This window comes from Pavona decussata, unplaced genomic scaffold (genome assembly GCF_977016875.1).
Source record: "Pavona decussata unplaced genomic scaffold, jaPavDecu1.1 SCAFFOLD_254, whole genome shotgun sequence".
NCBI lineage: Eukaryota > Metazoa > Cnidaria > Anthozoa > Scleractinia > Agariciidae > Pavona > Pavona decussata.
In genome coordinates, this window is record NW_028145657.1 from 5,299,103 (window position 1) to 5,318,962 (window position 19,860).

The 19,860-nt window shown below is 36.4% G+C and overlaps 2 protein-coding genes across 5 annotated transcripts; both read right to left on the minus strand.

Moving 5' to 3' along the window:
* LOC146456756 (uncharacterized) lies at positions 1-12,951 on the minus strand. Of its 4 annotated transcripts, XM_085092925.1 has the most exons (13): positions 12,878-12,951; positions 9,430-9,500; positions 7,197-7,247; positions 6,142-6,180; positions 5,654-5,681; positions 5,425-5,450; positions 4,786-4,840; positions 4,080-4,127; positions 3,353-3,400; positions 2,636-2,683; positions 1,720-1,791; positions 749-791; positions 1-225 (listed from the first exon to the last, which is right to left on the minus strand). In XM_085092925.1, the coding sequence occupies exons 2-12, from the start codon at positions 9,488-9,490 to the stop codon at positions 773-775; spliced, it is 495 nt and encodes a 164-aa protein (XP_084949051.1). In that variant the 5' UTR covers positions 9,491-9,500; positions 12,878-12,951; the 3' UTR covers positions 1-225; positions 749-772. The 4 variants fall into 4 exon arrangements, with proteins under 4 accessions (XP_084949051.1, XP_084949054.1, XP_084949053.1 ...); XM_085092928.1 differs by lacking the exon at positions 3,353-3,400; XM_085092927.1 differs by lacking the exon at positions 2,636-2,683.
* A 3,724-nt stretch (positions 12,952-16,675) lies between these two features.
* Positions 16,676-19,544, minus strand: LOC146456757 (uncharacterized). The gene has a single exon (XM_085092630.1). The coding sequence runs from the start codon at positions 19,527-19,529 to the stop codon at positions 18,255-18,257; it is 1,275 nt and encodes a 424-aa protein (XP_084948756.1). The 5' UTR covers positions 19,530-19,544; the 3' UTR covers positions 16,676-18,254.
* Between the last annotated feature and the right edge of the window lie 316 nt (positions 19,545-19,860).

Below are 19,860 nucleotides of genomic sequence, written 5' to 3' on the forward strand. Positions count from 1 at the left end.
TTACAGCGTAAAGTTTTACTTTATTTACACACTTCGTGAAGACATTTAACAACCATCATCGCCCTCTTAACGCTGGTGCACAGAAACGTTCCAATAAATCCACCTTCTCCGTTATCACCTAAACAACCCGCGCAGTAAAACAACGGCTTTCACTCTTTAGTTGTGTGTTATTTAAGCAATAATTATTTCGTTTACAGCTTTATTCCCTATCCGTCTGTAGTTAACCTGAATTAAAAACAAAATAATTTCGTTAGAAATTAAAACAGTCAGAGATTTATTTGGCCCCTTCAAGAGTCAAGTGGTTCTTGTACCAGTTCTGACGTCATTACTTTTACCGCCAAAAGATCGTTTTGGTAACAAAGAATGCCTTAATGGACTTGATAGAATAAATTAGGTTAGAAATGCGTATATAGGCAATTAACCTTTAACTTTTTCTCACAAAATCGAAGGAAATCTTGTTCTCCCGGGAGAGCCTGCCCTTGGGAGTCTCCTATTTCAAAGGGAACTCCGGTATTGACAACTTCCGTTGAAATTTCACTTTTTCGTTTTCTACGATTGGGTTAATTAATTATTTTCATGTATTATTCATCGAGTGCCAAATTAAAGAACGCCTCCAAAAAGCCAGATTAAGGTCATGTTTGTTCTTCCTTTTTGGTTTCCTTGAATTCTCAGACATACTTTTGAAAGTAACATGCACGTTAACTAGAAGGGAACACACTTTGTGTAGCTGTAATTTGAACAATCCTACCTTGATTTTTTGAGCCTCTAATTTTTAAGCGTCAACCGACCTCCTACAAAAGAGATGAAATGATTTGGTTAATTCTCAGAATGAAAACAATCAATAATTTAATCTTTGCGAAATTTAAAAATAGACGAAACTGAACAAGCTCTTGTCCAAATTAAAATGGTATCACACATGTTTTAACAACAGATTTTCACAGATGATGGATAGAACTTTCCACTGATATGTAGAAGAGCCTGTGAGTACGAGTCACTTTTGCAATTTATTCCACCGAACTCGAGCTAGATCGCATGTTGCGATAAATGCCCGAAGTAGCTAAACTTTAGCCGTTGGATTTATTACAGTTATTCAAGCTTGTGGTTGCAATTTATCATATTATTAACGTGAGGGGTCATCGTTTACATCTAGCTTATAAGGTTTAATGATTCGCATTTTTCAGAACTAACAGCTGTAATTTTTGCAAAACTCACGATCTCGCCACTGCTTTTCGAGCACAGCAAGGCGTGAGAAAAGTTCGAATCAGAAAATTAAGTTACATTTCTTTAATCTGATTTCAAATTTATTACCTAATTGTCAAGAGAAGTTGATGGAAGTGTTATCAGCGAAATCTATTTTCACTTGAAAATTGAATAGGAGTATCTTAGAGAGAGTCGCTCTTAATTAAAGAACAGAAGACTTCTCCTTTCAATTGTTTCTTTTTTTAGATGAGGGTGTGAGGAATACAACGAACAGTCCTTGAAATCCCTACCCTATTTTTAAATCATAATGTGCTATTTTCCTTTCCTATCTCGATGAGAAAACACGAAGAAAAACGCGAAGCAACCCGATTTTCACTTTCTAAGCGAGGCAAGTGGCGTCGCTCCTTCATCACACCCTTAATTTATATCTAAGGAAAGTTTAAACGTTAAACGTGAAAACAACGATTAACGCAAAGTCAGTGGGCAAAAAGGAAACAAAACTGCTTCAGCTAATCTGACCTTTTCTTGCCAGGTCTGACAAATTCACTGCCATGTGGAGGATTCATGAAACTGGACTCATCTGAGAAGGTCCTGTCATAATTTAGAAAATAAAACTGCGTAATCAGTTTGTAACTCATCCGACTTCTGGATATTGAATCTAAAACTAATTTTCATCGATGTAATAAATACCTCGTGTCGTTTTACGGAACGATAAAACTTTAATGATAGGTTCTTCATCTTTTATTCTTGTCAGTTAAAGAATCCTTAGAATGTAAGTTTATCATTGGTGCAAACAAAGTGAATAAATAGGTTACAGAAACGTTTAAAAAAGTGATTTTATACGCAGTTTGAATGATCCGTATTCTCCAGAACTAACAGCTGCAAGTCTTGCAAAATTCACGATCTCGTCACTAAGTTTCGAGCACAGCACGGGGGTGCAAAATATTCGAATCAGAAGATTTTTTAAGAAAGTTAAAATTTCTCCAATCATAGTTCATATTTGTTACCTACTTGCCAAGAAAGTTGATGGAAGTGTTATGAGCAAAATTTAATTTTCGTGAAAATGAAATATGAGGATCTTAGAGAGAGTCGCTCTTAATTCGAGAACAAAGTGGCTTCTCCTTGCAATTGTTACTTTTTTAAGGGGTAGGGGGGGTGGGGGTGGGGTGTGAGGAATACAACGACCCTGAGTTCTCCAAATTCCTACCCTATTTCAGATCATAATACTTTTTTTTCCTTTTCTAACTCGACGAGATTGACAAATTACGAGGCAACCCGATTGTTGTCACTTTCTAAGCGAGGCAAGCAGCGGCACTCTTTCATCACTCCCTTGGTTTATATCCAGTAAGGAAAGTTTTAAACGACAAACGTGACAACGACGATTAAAACAAACTCAGTGGGTAAAAAGAAAGCAAAATTGCTTCTAAAATCTGACCTTTTCTTGCCAGGTCTGACAAACTGACCATTGCCATCTGAGAAGGTCCTATCATAAATTAAAAAATAAAACTGCGTGATCAGTTTGCGACTCAACCGACTTCAGGATACTGAATGGAAATTTATTTTCCGGATTAACTAAATACCTCGTGTCTGTTTTAGAACGAAAAAAACTTAAATGATAGGTTAGTTCATCAATTATTCTTATCATTTAAGGAATCCTTAGAATGTAAATTTATCATTGGTGGAAACAATAAGGTGAATAAATAGGTTACAGGCTCATTTAAAAATGCGATTTTATATGGTTTAATTTTAGGTTTGTAAGTTACCAACAATTTCACAGTGATAAATTACGAGAAGTCTAAGGACTACTGCGGCAAAGCTGATACTTCAAAACAATATTTCGGCTGGCCATGTCAGCCTTTAAAATTCTTCATGTTTGAGATTTTACTTAATTATAAGATATGGAATTACAATATTGCATAAATGGAAAATGTAGCAATACACAATTGTATAAAGGGAGCAGAGATGACGTATAATAAATTGAAAAAGAACAAGGAGATTACAATTCATCACGCTGGTTTTGTCTTGGTGTCGCTCTTTCATCACGCGCGTAATTCATATCTAAGGAAAGTTTTAAACGACAAACGCGGTGACAACGACTATTAAAACAAAGTCAGTGGGTAAAAAGAAAGCAAAATTGCTTCTAAAATCTGACCTTTTCTTGCCAGGTCTGACAAACTGACCATTGCCATCTGAGAAGGTCCTATCATAAATTAAAAAATAAAACTGCGTGATCAGTTTGCGACTCAACCGACTCAAGGGTACTGAATGGAAATTTATTCAGTCACGGATTTACTGCATACCTCGTGTCCGTTTTAGAACGAAAAAAAACTTTAATGATAGGTTACTTCATCAATTATTCTTATCAGTTAAGGAATCCTTAGAATGTAAATTTATCATTGGTGGAAACAAGGTGAATAAATAGGTTACAGGCTCATTTAAAAAATCGATTTTATATGGTTTAATTTTAGGTTTGTAAGTTACCAACAATTTCGCTGCAATCTCATAATGATAAAATACGAGAAGTCCAAGGACTACTGCAAAGCTGATACTTCAAAACAATTTTTCGGCTGGCCATGCCAGCCTTTAAAATTCTTCAGGTTTGAGATTTTACTTAACTATAAGATATGGAATTACAATGTAACATAAATGGAAAATGTAGCAATACACAAGTGTATAAAGGGGGCAGAGATGACGCATAATAAATTGAAAAAGAATAAGGAGATTACAATCAGTTCATCACGCCGGTTTTGTCTAGTGCCGCTCTTTCATCACGCCCGTAATTCATATCTAAGGAAAGTTTATAAACGTCAAACGTGACAACAACTATTAAAACAAAGTCAGTGGGTAAAAAGAAAGCAAATTGCTTCAGCTAATCTGACCTTTTCTTGCCAGGTCTGATCAACTGGCCATTGCCATCTGAGAAGGTCCTGTCATAAATTAGGAAATAAAACTGCGTGATCAGTTTACAACTCAACCGACTTCAGGATACTGAATGGAAATTTATTTCAAAGATTTACTAAATACCTTGCTTCTCTTTTGAAACTTTAATGATTAGATATAATGATTCTTCATCAATTATTCTTTTCAGTTTAAGAACTGATTTATAGAATGTAAATTCATCATTGGTTTTAACAAGGTAAATAAACAGGTTAAAGGACCGTTTAACCAAGCGATTTTATTTGCAGTTTAATGTTAAATGAAAAATATGTAAGGTAGACTACTCCTAACGCAGAAGGTGGCGAAAAATAATTGAACAAAACGGACTAGAAAAACCGAGATATGACAAATTTTCGCGAGATTTCGGTTTTCGGCACCAACTTTCCTCGAGGGCTGAACGGAAAAATGTGAGCACCATAAAAGGATCGTTACAAGTGACACACCACTCCTCGGTTTGTCACAGTGGTATTGCAGATTTTAGTTGTAGTTTAGGTCTGTATGTTACTACCGATTTCCCTGCAATCTCACGGTGATAGCTTTCATCACGAAGCATTTGTCCGGGTGTCCACGCATGCGCTAAGCTTAGCTCATGCGCTCGGCTGTTTTGCAGGTTGAAATGTCAATGACTTTAAGAAAACAAGTTCGTACCTTTTTCTTCCAGGTCTTGGTAAAGAGTCAAAAATGTTCCCTGGATTTTTATCGACTGCAAGAAACGGGAACTTTCTTTAAGTTTCAGCGGTCAGTGTTTCGTGACGAAGTTACGTCACTTACTTATCTCCGTTTTAGTAATCAACAGTCTATGGGTGAAATAACTATACACCCCCTCGGCTGATATTAAGCTAAGAAAAAATATCAACTGATACAAAATGCTGTTCAAAAACTCATTCATAATTCATAAGCCCATTGACCTATCAAACGATCAAAAATACATCACATCACGTGCAGTGGTTTTAACACCAGATTAAACCTCCTCCTTATTAGTACGCGGTGTTTGATGTTTTTCTCGTATGCTAATTTCCAATGTTCACAAAAGCATCATTGACACACTCTTGACACACGCTTTTCCAGGAATGATTTTGAGGCTGTTCAAAAACTCCCAGCACGTGTTTTATTGGGTATAAAACCACTCGGCTGCGCCTCGTGGTTGTAAATCCCGATAAAACACCCCTGCTCGTGTTTTAAACGTTACTTTAATACCTTAATCGTTTGAATTTTCTATATAAGGGTGTCATCTTGTCACAAAAGATTTCGATTTTATGAACCTTTGAAAAAGCGGTAGTGACTCACCTGTTGAAACAGTTTCAAGTGCATTCCTAAAAGAAATGAATACGGGCATTCATTAACTTCATTAGCTTTTTGTCTCTTTTGATTGTTTTTGAAGACCTGTAATGAAAGATTCGCGCTTCGACGACACTACGCCCGTTTCTATAGAATGTGGTCACGTGACCTAGCAGACAATTGACGAAGGTGAAGAGCCTAAACTTTATGAGAGAAAGACCAACCAACAAAAACTTACCAGTTGCTTAATCCCTCATCTGAATTAGCTATAAGAGACATAAGAATACGTTGAGATACTAAATAAGTGTCACAGTGAATGTCATTTTGAATTTTCTCAGAAGCTATCGTGAAACACAAAATTGTTGGAATTTTAAACGACAAAATCTATCAATAAGCAGTGGAAACGTAAAGCGAAACGAAACATATAAAAATGGAAATATGAAACACAAACAGATAGTTTATTTTCTTGTTAAAAAATATTTACCACAATTTTGCGGTGACGTATATGTAGGGGAGGGGTAATCGCGCCTCCACCTCACGCAAAATTCTCGTTATGTCACTAAATTGTAAATTGTCTGTATAAATAAATCGTAGGTTCGTTGTAATATTTTTAGAACATGATATTTTTATCATGGTGTCTATGTCAGTTTGCAAATAGAAAGATGTATATATTCACTTTAATTACAGGAGATCTGAATTTTTATTACATCATAAAACAATACGCACCTTGCGGTTCATGATCATTTTGTAACGAAGTTATGTCATCTGCGGAGTAAATTATTTCAAAACCCTTTAAATATCTAACAATAATACAGTATAAAATAATATAGAAAACAAAGCAATGGCTGACGGTAGTTACAATCCTTGAACAAAAAAACCCAATCATGCATGGCAAGATGAGAATCCACCCCAAATACGAAATCGTTGGCCCAACTTTTTCAAATACCGTCGGAGAGTTCAGGAAGCCGTTTTTAATCTGTTTGCATCGCGTTCATCTTCTGAAAGTTAGCTGACTTTTTTTATTTACAAATGTTCTTTAGTAATTACAATAGCTGTTTGTTGCGATATTTTTGAAAGCTTTTGTAATTGCGGAAAAGCAAAAATCCCGCGACGCCACGTATACAAATTTAGTCTCAACCGGACTCCACTGTGCATGTGTCCCAGCTGAAATTGCCCCTTTACCTTGTCTTTTGGTCGCTCTTGCAAAAATAAAATCAGTAAGATCTTGCAACATTTCGGTATTTCTTCAGAATAAAACAGCCAACCCGTCGCTACGCATCTCGTTGGTTCTCTATCATGAGGGTCTGGATGGGGTTAACTGAAAACCGACAAATGGCCAAAATTTTTGCTGACAACTGACATTTGTACACGGTTTTACTGACAATTGATAAAAGGCTTGGTGAACCTTTCTCGACCTTTTTCGGCTAATAAATTATGTGTTTTCCTTCATAATCCTCTGGCACGTGATTAACAACTGCACACTAGAGTGTTATATGACGTTAATTGATAAATTCTACTAATACCTCAAGTTAATCATTAAAATTTGACCCTAACATCAATAACATGATCCCAAATTTATAACTAAGCTTTGCAGTTAATTATTAACAGCCAATTAAATGATAACTGACATATGGCACAAAATAAAAACGGACAACTGACATTTGGCCAGATTTTTAACTGACAACTGACGTTTGTATACCCTCATCCATCCATACCCTCGATCATCTCATATCCAACGCGCACTAGACTAGTGGAAGAATTCGGTTAATTAAATATCTAACCCCTTTTTCCTGGTCTCCACTTATGGCGTTGAGGATCCCGTTTCACAGATTCTGCAAACAGTCAATATACAGTGAAAATAAGTTTAATCTTTTTATCACTTTTCATCCGCCGGTATAGGAAGAAACGTCAATTACTTTGCATGGGTGTAAAGTTTGATTTTGACGGGACATTACTGGTAGTTTATAATAGTTTATTTACTTGTCTTTGAAGCTTGAGCTCAGTTTACCGTAGATTACACCATTCCTCTTGAATTTTATCTAATTCCCAGGCGGCAGAGCCAAACGAGAAAAAACATTTGAGCAAAAAATTAAAATGACGGCAAATATTTGTAAACTGACTTAATACAGTGTAATCTGTTTGCATTCTCCCGATTTAGCTGGAAATTTTAGAAAACGCATTCATTCTCCAAATTTCCCAGCTGTTGTTGGCTTTCCGAAAACGCACACGAACAGTTTGTTGCACCGCAATTCCTCACTTTATATATAATCATGGAGGATGCCATCTTAGTTTAACTGCACAATGGAAGGACATAGTAAGAGCTGTGGTATTTTTTCACGTGGCGTTCGTATTTCCCTTGGTTGGTCTTGCGCGGTTCACAAGTGTGAAATACATAGGCACGTACGCGCAAGGAAATGGAAATTTCTCATTACTTGCGTCAGGCATTTGCGTTTGTGAAATAGTAATCCACAGGTGTCCTTTTGTCATTGTTTTTGTGTCACACGTGTGAATAAAACCTACGCCTTTCTAAAAAGTCACTGATGAGTAACAATTGAAAACTAAACTCGATTTTGAGAAGCCATTAAGCCTTGATAATGAGGGCGTTGGGAAAAAATATCTTTTGTCTTCAGCACGACACGCAATGAGAATATTTGAAAAAAAATACTTTAAATATTGTTTCCTCTTTTCCAAGATAGATTTTTTCTTGAAAAGGAATATTCTGTTGCTAAATAAAGTTTGATCTCTTCGAATTCATAAGCTAAACTTTTAAGCCCGCCAAAAAAAAAAAAAATTCAGAAAAACTACATCCTCCTAATTTACAAACTGTTGTCGGCTTCTTGGTTTAAATTTTTCTCGTAAAGTCATTTTTTTTATACCGTCGAAACAAAAGGCATTTTAATTTTCCTACTTTACATAAAATTTTAAGTGACATCACACCAAAGAAAAGGCTAGTTTTTCTCCATAGTTCCGGCAATCCGCATTTCTGACGGAATTTATTTCTCCTATAGTAAACACTAGTACTTTTTATAAAGCCGGAATAACGTTGTCTCAAAACGAGTTTAGCACATAAGTAACAATTTTAACAAGAAAGTGAATGTTGACAATTTTCATTCCTGAGAATACAGACCAAAGAATATAGCACTGTTTAAAACGCCGAGGGTCGGACAAAGTTTCAGTACAAAATACTGAAACCTTTCAAACTTGTGAGAGAAGCTTGATCTATTATATAGCTGAACTGGTCTGCGCTGAAAAGGAGCGATCTGATTGGCTCCCTGAACGGTCCGAACTTACCTATATGGACCGCCAAGAAGCCGCCAAGATGGACCGCTCGCGTTGCAACGGGCTTTGAAAGAAGCAAAGTGTTTCAATTTTGAAAAAGAAAAAAAGAAAACAAAAAGCAAAATGTTTTAAAATTGAGCTTACATCATGTCGGGGTGTTATTACGAGAACGACGAATTTTATCATCCAGACTAAGAACATAAACAATTTTCACGCAGACTTGAAAGCAACAATGCAAAAACTTTTGGTCTCGTCCTTTTGTTTTTGCAAGTTTATGCACCGAGCCGAAGGCTCGGTCCATAGAGTTGCAAAAAAAAAAAAAAAACAAAAAAAAGAAACACTTGACCAATATTTTTCCAATGCGGACCTCGCGCTAGTCTGATATCCACAACAAATACTTTTTAAGTTCACGATTGTGGACGAAGGCTAATTTTTTATTCACAGTTTTAGTTAGAGCCATCTTTTAGAGTACAGCAAACAGTACCACAGAGAAGAGCTGCTTAAAAACTTTCATTAATATTTAAGGTTGCTTCAAACCTTATACGGAATTACATCGACCTTGCAAAAAAAAAAAAAAAAAAAAAAAAAAAACAGAGTCAAAAGAAAAGTCCAATTTAAATATTTCATTTCAATGAACAGATGTTAGGAGTATCAGTGAGGTGACTCCTAGTTTCGTATTATTTGGACGAAAGGAAATTCGTTTTTTTTTTTGTTACAAGCAGACGTCAAACTTACCGCAGGTTGCTAAAACTGCTAAACTTCCGACGATGAAGATCACTACAAAGCCACGCATCATGTAGAATGTCCTGAAAGTACACAAGTTAAGCTTCGTCTCAACTTTAACTGAACCTTTCACAATAGATAAGGGTTAATTAAGATAATTGAACGGACAAGAAGTCTGGTAATTACTAAATTTGTCACTTTAAAATTAGTTGAGTGTGAAGTTTCTTTGAAATGTTTAAATTGAAAACGTACACTGAGAATCTCTTCAAACAGCAAACACCTAAACGGGTGGAATGTTTTTGTATACGACAGTTTGAAATTTCACACGGAATACCGAGGGTTTATACTAAAATATTATCTGTTAGTGTATTTAAAGTTCCCCTGGGCAAACAAAGACTTTTCATAAGTTCAATTTATCCAATATGTGATGAGAAATCATTAACATTTTTTTTCGTGTACTTTGAGGTATTGTTCTTGGTATTGCACAATGTTAAAACCTAAAACACTGCTTAGGCATATCAAGGCCTACTGCTAAAAATGAGTTTTGATCCTGCTTACATCCTAGATACCGCAATACTATTTTATCTAGTTTCACGAGAGAAAATTTAAATTTTCCGGATGGTCGGTTGCCAAAATATAATTAAGACGTTAGAGAACACTGCTAGATTTTGGGAATGGAGTTAACTCAGTGGGGCGACTGTCGCTGCAATAGAATAACGTGTTATCATCCTATGTTTTGCATCAACCATTCCCGCCGCAGACTACCTTGAACAAAAAATCGCGAGCGCCTCGTGTGGAACACTTATAGAAAAATACAACAACAGCTTTCCACTTAAGCTAACAAACAATTATTCACTGAAGTCAGGAATTGGGATCAATTTTTTGACTTATGCGTTCAATTTTTGCCTTTTTGCAAAATCGCCCAAAACAGGTTTTATTCAAATCAGATTCGTTTATGTATTGTCGATATACTGAATAAGTCGCTAAAAATCGCCAGAGGAGAATTATGAGTAAGTTTCACACTGAATTGGCAATGGGAGATGATGTTGTAAAACAGACTACAAATTGGATGTTGTACGGTTTTAAATTTTCTGTAATTTATGATTCCCAATATCGTTCAGTGTTTGATTCAGATTTTAAGTCAGGTTTCAAACATCAAAATTAAGGTGTACATTACCCATTCATTCAACAAAGTTTAATTAACTTTGTGCGTTTTTGCTCCTGAGGCTGCAATTCTCAAGTGTTAGCAAAGTCCGTTGCTTTGTCTTTGAATTTTGTTTGAGCTATTAAAACCTAAAATAAGGTAAATAATGAACTATTCTTATACACTAAAAGGTAACTAGATCAAATTTTTTGCAATTTCAGGGGTTTTTTTTATTGTGGCAAGTCTAGCACAGCTATCAGTAAAATTCGGCAGGTGACCTAGAAAAAAAAAGAACTAATTGAAGTTGAGCTAACGACTAACTAATTTAACATCATCCCACACTAACTGGGAAAAAATCATTTCCATGTAGTACTAAACAAACAAAGCAATTATTTTTAAAATCTTAATTGGCAGCAAAAGCTAACATCACTACCGCGAAAATACGATTTAGTCTGATAAAGCTAGAATCATACCTTAAATATCATAGAAAAAAAATCCGATAACCTGACATAGCAAATTCAGACTTATTTGTGTTCTAGGGAGTATTTTAAATTTTATACTAAGGTGTCTTACTTCTCAAAGTCAATATATTATCCCGATGGATTGTCTTTTTGAGAAAGCAATAGTTATATCACTGCTATCAATATGATTTTGGTCTTTAACACGGGCCCATATTTGCAAAGTGCTGGGTTTGGACAAAAGCAAATATAAAAGTTTTTCCTGAGATACTAGTAGCTTTTAGAAAGAGTTATCGCAGTTACCTCTGCATCTGATAGATAAAATAAGGAAATGGAAAAAGACGTATTTACTGGCCCATTACTGAGTTAATGGAATAGAATCTAATTCGCAAAGTGACCGAGGGAATGATATTAACTTTGCAATAGTTATGTTTTGGTTCATGTCCACCAGTGTAAATATTTGCAAGCCATTTGACATCTTAATTGAACATATCTCCTTAGATCAAATCGGATCGCACCAAAATGGATAAAAAGAGATTTCAAGTGTTTCAATTAACCTTTTAAAAGTGAATCAGGCCGAATTGAACCCAAATGAGTTGTCCACCTCACCGGGCATTAAGGTAAAACTTTCTAAGTTCCATATGAACTTATCTCAGTTCTTGATTTTTTTTTCTTTTTCCGGTGTTTCCAAATAAATGTTTTGACAACTGGGATGATTCCAAAATATATAATTCTAGTGTTCAGCATGCAAAAACGCAATTTCTGGATAGTACCCTTTTGTTCAGAAATGTGAATTGTTGCGTACGGCTTTCAGTAGTTTCAAAGTAGTATCGTGTTCTTTAGGATAAACTATAAACCTATTTTATAGAGAAGAGATCAATTTTTTTAAGGCGTACAAGATTCAAAAATAAAGAAAAAAAGTCAATTCGAAGAGCATCTTTTTTATTTAGATGTAGGCTATAAACAAAGAAACATATATGGAAATTAAGACTTCGGTTTCTTTCCAAAACTTTTCTCAAACTTTGTAAGACTGCAAATATACTAGAAACCATTACTAGCTGTTCGGCTACTTATTAACTCGTTTTTTTTTTTTTTAATTCAGCGTGAAATATTGAAAACATGCACAGTTAACTTCAACAATTAGCAAAACTAAGCTGACCTAACTGAGATTACTGATAACACTATGGATCGGCGACAAGGCATATTACTGAACAACTGAAACGTTCTATTCCGTTCTAAATAGGCGAATATACTAATATAGTTTTTAATCCACATTTGAAAATTATTTTTTCGGCTCACCTTTTTTTGAGGATTATTTCATTTTATGGCCCTTTGCACCCTTTGCATTCTAATTTTCTAGAGCTCCGAAGTAAATTTTGGAAATGTTTAGACCAAATGGTAATCTAAACGTAAAAAAAAAGCAACAACAGCAAATTTTCACAGGAAAATTTCACTTACAAACTTAAAAGTACTGAAGAACCACCTTGTTTGGTGTAATGAACAGTACAGCAAAAAAATAAATAAATACAACTTAACTGTAACATTATACTTAAGGATTTTATCCACAGCCTATTAAATCCTAGAAAATCACGGAAAAGTACAGTTCAGACAAACGTTTTCATCAAATACCAAACTTTGGGACAACATTCACAGCTAAACAAAAAGGCCGAACCACATTTATACTGTCATGCTTTGAGCATGGAACTTGGAGATCAAGCATGGGAAAACTCACGAACGTGATATGTTATATGTATACATGTAAATTGCAGCTCAACTAGAACTGACGAAGATAATAATAACAAAAAAAGTAAATTGTTTTTCTTAAGACGTTTTTCATACAAGCGACAATACATCTTACCTTTCCCAGACGGTGACAGTTACTAACTCACTTGCAGTCGAACCCAAGAAATCTCAAAACTGACTACAGCGCAGCCTCTTAAATAACCCTCAGATGGGAAATACGATAATTATTGCCTTCCAGCGATCATATCGTTTATTACGTGATGATTAAGTCCAAGCTCGCCAATTGTTTTTTGTTCTGATGTAAATTACACTGGGAGTCATGTAATCGACACCGGAAAACGCCACGGCCTTTCAATAAACGCCCGGGTTTTCCGTCCCACCATATTGTTTCTTTTATGTTAGCCTCTAGGAAGGAAGACAGTGGACTGCGAAAAGCTGCAAAACATAATTAGTGCCAGACACAATCAACATTTCAATCGATCTGATAGGGTTGTTGATTATACAGCCGGTAATTAGTCACATTGCCTTCAAGGCAGTCTGGAGCGGAAGAGGTAACAGTGATTTTACATTCGAAAGGCGTTAGTTGCAATTTTAGATCATGACTCAACTTTTGTTTGCTTCATAACTCATCATGACTCAACTTTTGTTTCATTGGCCTTGAGTTTCAATGTGTGTTCACATCGAGAAAAATACCTTCAAAAAGTGCTGTTTCATCGCCAAAAAATTTCCATGTGATGTTTTCTAAGGAAACATTTCCAAGTTAATTTGTAATTAGTGTATGCGTGGTCATGATCAATTCGCGTACAACCGCTTTCGTGTAAACAACAATATCTCAGACCTAACGCTAACTTAATTAAGATAATTGATATCAGGGCGTTTTTCCTCTAGTGATGACTTATTTTTTCTTCTTTCAAAGGCTTAATGAAAAAGCAAATTTCAACAAAAAAATTTCGACCCAAAGAAAACAACTCCGTTGAAAAGTAAGGTATTTTGAAAACGTGCATTTTCCTCAAATTAACGCAGCACTTTAATTTAATTAGGTCATAAATCTTCCTAGCAAAAACGTTCCTCGTGAACTTTCGTGCTGTTACGAGAATCTCTCTTGAAGTTCGTATTTATTGCTCAGCATGCGATATTTTTATTTAATTTAGAAATTAATTAAAGTGAAGATGAAGAAATTAAAGAATTCATTTACAAAGTAATTGCTCCCTTAAATTTGAACTAGAACTGACACTTTTTGTTAAAACGCAGTTTCTTTTCCAGAAAATCACTTCTTTCAATTGAAAGTTAATCCAAGCTCAAACGAATATTTAAATTGAAAACGAAAGTTTTGCAATTTCGCCCGCTAATCACGTCAGTATTGCGTATTTCCCGTAATTCAAAAAATAAATTTATTGCCCTTTAGTTTGCAGAATCTTACTGTAGAGAACAATAAACTACATATTGAGGGCTCGAAGTTTTCCTTAATTTGTAATGAGAACTCGACAGGGAGTCACAAATATCCCACTATGTTTATCTCGAGTGAAGCTGGCACTTGTTCATCAACGCTTTGTATAAGGCAGATATCAGGACCTGAAATCGACCAATGAGAGGTTATTTTGTAAGACGAGGTGCTATTGTTAGTAGGCATGTGATTTATTTTTAAGAACACTGGCAAACGTTGCGAGGAAAAATAGGAAAATCAAAATAGCACAAAAGTTTTGTTTCTAAAACGAATGCGAAGGCAGAAAACGTCATTACAATGGTTGAAATAAAGCCCCTCATTGTATTAAAACACAATTGTGACGCACGAATGATAAACGATTAGAGGACTGAAAAACAAACATGTCTAAATTTCGCCGCTTTTCTAAATCGTGCTAAAATCCGGCGCAAGAAACAAAAATGAACTTGCAGCTGAAAGTCATAATACAGCAATGAATAACTACAATTATATCAATCTTGTGCTTTTCTCCCTAAACGAAAGACACCGCTGAACATTTTTTTTATCCTTTGAAAGATGAAAATTGTCGAAAAGGTTTATGAAATATGGCCTCGAGTCTGAAGACACAAAGGATTCAGAAAATAACCCAAAATTTGAGTGGAACTTAGATACAATTCTTAAAGAAAAAGTTTTGAAGACAGAACCACTCTCACTTTAATTTTCAAGACACGTTTCAATGGATTCAGTAACAATGATTTTTTACGGTAGATTTATGCCAACGTCACAGTCACCATACATGACGATGATAGAATATCGATCAAAACCATGTCTTCAAAGAGCCCTTCTACTTTTGAAAGAACGAGTATTCAGCTTGTCCAGAACTTAAGGCAAAGATAAACAATATGTGTCGAAGCCATCACTTTCAGCACGCTGGTGTTAGATGTACCAGCAGTGGTTTAAGTAATATATCAAAGACGAGAAGGTGTGTTTTATCAGATATCCAAACACTGACAAGTAGGTTGAAAAAACGAGGCGCAGCCAAGTTTTTTAAACGACTTCGAGATGTTTGGATATCTGATGAAACACACTTTCGAGTGTTTGATATATTACTTCTCAAATGATCAATAATTCTTGGAGAAATTCAAGGCTAAATTATGGTAATTAGGAACACATATCTAAACCACGGTCACAGTAGTGATCTTCTTTGTTTTCTGTTGATGAATTATTAATAAGTTTGAGAACCCAAAATGAAATTGCCCGCAATCCTTACCCTAACATATGACATATATTCTTTTAAGCCCCTTGCCATATGTAAACGCAAGTCGACGTAAATTTGCCATTTTGTTTGACCGCTCTCTACAAGCACATGCATGCAAATATTGTAAGCCTATCAAGCTCAAATCCCAATTCAGATTTCACAGATTTTTCACCTTTTTCCCGGCCAATGCCATAAGACGCAAGCTGGTCGCAGCAATGTTTATTTTGACATGACAGCAGTATTCAACTTCGCCAGAGTTTCACGTTTGCTTCATAGCTTTTCTTTATTTATTTATCGTCGCAACAGCAAAATGTTATTGTTACCAGAAACTCACAAATTTTGTAGCAACCTTTAATAGTATATTGCTAAAATTGCAGCCTACAAATGGCATGTATATTTAGAAACGAACAGAGCTTTAATTAGTCCAACACTGAATTAATAATTCGAACAAATTTCTCCAATGCAACTTTCAGACGAGTGTAAGATAGTTTACCAGACACATGGAGTTAATTTTGTGTTTACCAAAAGCTAAGCGGAATGATCCCAAAATATAAAGCCTCTTCGTTGTTATAGGGTAAGAGAAAAAAAAGGTGTTATTCTCGGTTTTCACTGTCACGCCATTGAAAAAAAAAAGCGAAACCATTCCATGAATGAAGTCAAGAAATTGACATGGTATAGAAGATAAATAAATAAGGCATCTGTCCAAGTGTCAGGTCTGTGCGGCATTCCGTACTCGAGTTATTTGACAAAATGTTCCACATAAATTTATAGAGCTTAGTATGGAGACGCCATGTTTGTGTCCCTCTGAGGGGCACAAACATGGCGGCCGGAAATACGAAAAAACATCTGGAGTTCATTTTTGCCAGAAAAGAGGTTTGTTTGCCCTTGTGAATTTTCCAATGTTTAGATTAATATTTCTCCTCAAACTTAAATTGTTTAGAATGCTGAAAATCACCCGAAGAGTCATTTTTAAGATACGGAAAAGCTCTGTCACAGCCGTCCTCGTGATGTCACGCACGACGGAAACTCGGAAATTGAAACTGTTCTATTTTCAAAAGGAAGCACGACATCGAGCTAAGAAATTGTGAACAGACATATTTTTAAGTAATCTTTCCTTGAATGAAGGTAAAAATTTTGTAGGCCTCCCAGTTTTGAATTCTAGAATTTGGTGACGTCACGTGAAAACCGAGAATAATTAAGTATCGAGGTTCTCACATCACGCCGTAACCTCACTACCTACTCCTCCCCTCTGAGGAAAAAGATTGTTCGTCCAACGCACCCTTACCCCCACAATTAGAACTGAACACGGAAAACTTTACTTTAACACCGTGCATCCTCCTTAGCTGATTATAGCACTACTTGAGTTACTTTAATTCCAAAGTTCACTAGTTCACTTAATGACAACGCACATTTTCATAATTATTAAAAACAGAAACTAAATATTGATCGCGCCCAGAATTAAAAAAAAAAAAAAAAAACACGTGTAGTGCAACGGAAGCATTACCCAAATTATCAACTAGTTCTAACAGTGATAAAAATCTGTCTCGTAATCACGCCAACCTGTCTATTCTTTTTTAGAACAACTGAGATACTGTGATGCTTGTTTTCTAAGGGGGTCGTTTTAATATTCCCTTAATTCTAAATTGTAAATTCTCTATTTTCTTGATCCCTGCCACGCATAAATCAAATGTATACGCCCTTTAAGAGATCGATTAAAATTAAGGTGGTTTACATTTAATCGAAAAGATCTTCATTCACCGAAAATCTTACAACTGCGGTAGCTTTAAGTTGTAAAGTGAATATCGAGCAGTCCCACGAAGAAACCTATTTTTTTTGTTTTGCAAAGTATCCTGGTACCATTTAAAAAACTGTTTGCAAAAACACATTATGGAGTGAAGATTCTTGTGGGATAATTGTTAAATATTCAGCGGTCGCCCTGATGCAATAGCCAATCAACACTTCAGAATTGTGTTATCCAATGAACCAGCTTTTAATAATACGAAATGTCAAAGGCACGGGAAGCACAACTTTACAAGGGAACTTTTAAAAGCAGCTACCAAGAGAATGCCATCGAAAATATTACTTGAAAATAAAAATAATACATTATTTGAATTACTTCAGGACTACCCTACGATTATTCCAACTGGTTCGACTTGTAAAATGTGCCCTGGACCGAGATTTGAGGAAGGAAGCGGTCTTCTGTTCCCCAGGGAAGAAGCTATGATGACGATGGTGACGATGATGATGATAATGATGATGATGATACAGTCGATTTACCTGATGTTATCAGTTAGAAAAACCACGTGCTAGATTAGTGACTAATGCTTCGAGCGTTCGTTGGTGTTGGAAAAAGCGCTTTAATTTGGTCATACAGCGTCTCCTGCAAAATTTTATGGAAACATAATGAAATGTTTGTGGACGTGGCGTGGTTCGGTGGTTACTGAGTTCGTTGGATGTCTGATCTGAATGTCGGTGGTTCGAAGTGTACCCTTTTCCACCTTGTCCCTCTTCACCCAGGTGTATGGGTGAATGGGTCATGCTACCATACTGCTGTGGGTAATCCGACCCGCGCTAGACTAGCATCCAATCCACGGAAGAGGAGTAATACTACTGCTTACACTAAAAATTAAAAAGGACTAAAAATTATAAAGAAGAGCGTTCCACAAGTTTTGTGCTCCACATGCAAGAGAATTATAATAAAGAAAACCTAAAGTTGGGATGAGTAAGCACGTATCTACCGTCAGAATTTTAGTCCATAATACATGGACAAGTGCCAATTCTCCCACTTAATACTATCACCATAAAAAAAAAATCCTATGAGCAATAACAATATTTTTGTATTAGAGGATACGATTTTCGAATGCAGTTGATCTGGGCATTGTAAGCATCCAGGCGACTGATGTCTCCTACAAGAGAAGGGCTACCTTTTTCCATTCGAACAGACGCCTCAAAAAACCCCTCATTGGGAGAGGTGACTAGCTGTAACTGGTACAAAGTGTCTCTGACTAAAGTATTTTCCGATTTCGCTCCATACACAAGTCCACAGGAGTCGCAAACCTCGTCTCGTTTGCTCTCTTTAAAAATTTGCATTGTTTCACTTGGCATATCACGGAACGCACTTTTGACCTCCTTCAAAACCAGCTTGTGGCACAGTTCTGTAACCTTAGGGATCTGCGAAAGCAAGTTATTTATATGGTTCACTATAAATTCTGCTAACTGTTGAACCACGGGCTCATCGACTGGAACTTTCTCCAAGTTTAGACACGGGCACCAGTGATCTTCAACTCCTGCATTAGCGCAAGTGCGATTTCCTTCATCAATTCGGTTAAACAAGCTTTGACCATTTATAATGCCGCTTGGATACTCGGGATATGTGATTATATGGCGTATGGTAGCATACACATCAAACGGCGTTGTTAGCACGCGAGAATTGTGAACGAGGTTCTTGTAAAGGTCTGGGTACTGTTCGGAAAACCATTTGGGCGTTGTGATTGACAGAAATGGAAGCCGCTCCTCAAGCTTCCCTTGAATTGTTTTCCTGGCTTCGGAAAAGCGTGTTCCGTGGTCACCAAAAACGATTAGAAACGTACTGTTAAGGAACGATTCTTTTTTCATGCGCTGTAGGAAGAATTTGAAATCATTATCTGCGTAGCCGATAGTATTTGAATCGTCGTGGGATATGGCACAATGACAAACAAAAGTAAATTTGGGTGTGGTCTTGTACGCGCGAAAATAACTCAGTATATACTCAAACGAAACGTTATGAGAAGCTCGACTGTTAATGCAGTGGCTGTGCAATACATCCCCCGCTGCCATCCAAAATGGTCGAGAATAATGATCCGTGGGTGGATCGCTAAATCCCGTTAAACGATAATTGAACGAGGCGTACTGGGGTGAATCCTCGGAAAACATGGTCGCGTAACCCTTCTGTTTGTAGTCCCGAAATATCCAACGCCAATTGTCCACAGGGCTGGCTGCGGACCCCATGTCTCTTTTCGCCTCAGGTTGTTTTTGCTCTGCTATTCCCGTCAGAATTGCGGCCAGTTGAGCTGTGGTGCCATCTCCTACAATGGTCTCACCTGAAAACATATGAAACCAGAAACCGGCTTACGTCACAATATTTCACACAGACAAACATGCACAGGACTGGCAATCCGTGTTCATTTTTGTTTGTAGTGCATTCATTACATTCGCTCTGACGAAGGGCTAACGCTCGAAAAGTCAGCACTCGAATCTCTTTACGGTGGCGAAATTACCTGATCACCTCTGTTGATGAAACCAAATGCCCTTTGCTACTCCCCCACGGACGCAGCACCCGAACAGGTCCTTGAGAAACCAACCTCCTTATCATAGCAAGCAAAAAAGCCAGATAAGTCAGAATTCGCAATGCAGTTATTTTTTGTTTTTACTTATCACTTTA

What these genes read in the sequence shown, in the direction of transcription:
- LOC146456756 (XM_085092925.1), bottom strand. Translation starts at nt 9,490, where the DNA reads ATGATGCGTGGCTTTGTAGTGATCTTCATCGTCGGAAGTTTAGCAGTT. An exon ending in CCAAGACCTGGAAGAAAAAG is followed by an intron (nt 4,128 to 4,785) that starts GTACGAACTTGT and finishes AATTTATGACAG; the next exon opens with GACCTTCTCAGATGGCAATG. An exon ending in GTCAGACCTGGCAAGAAAAG is followed by an intron (nt 1,792 to 2,635) that starts GTCAGATTTTAG and finishes AAATTATGACAG; the next exon opens with GACCTTCTCAGATGAGTCCA.
- LOC146456757 (XM_085092630.1), bottom strand. Translation starts at nt 19,529, where the DNA reads ATGTTTTCAGGTGAGACCATTGTAGGAGATGGCACCACAGCTCAACTG.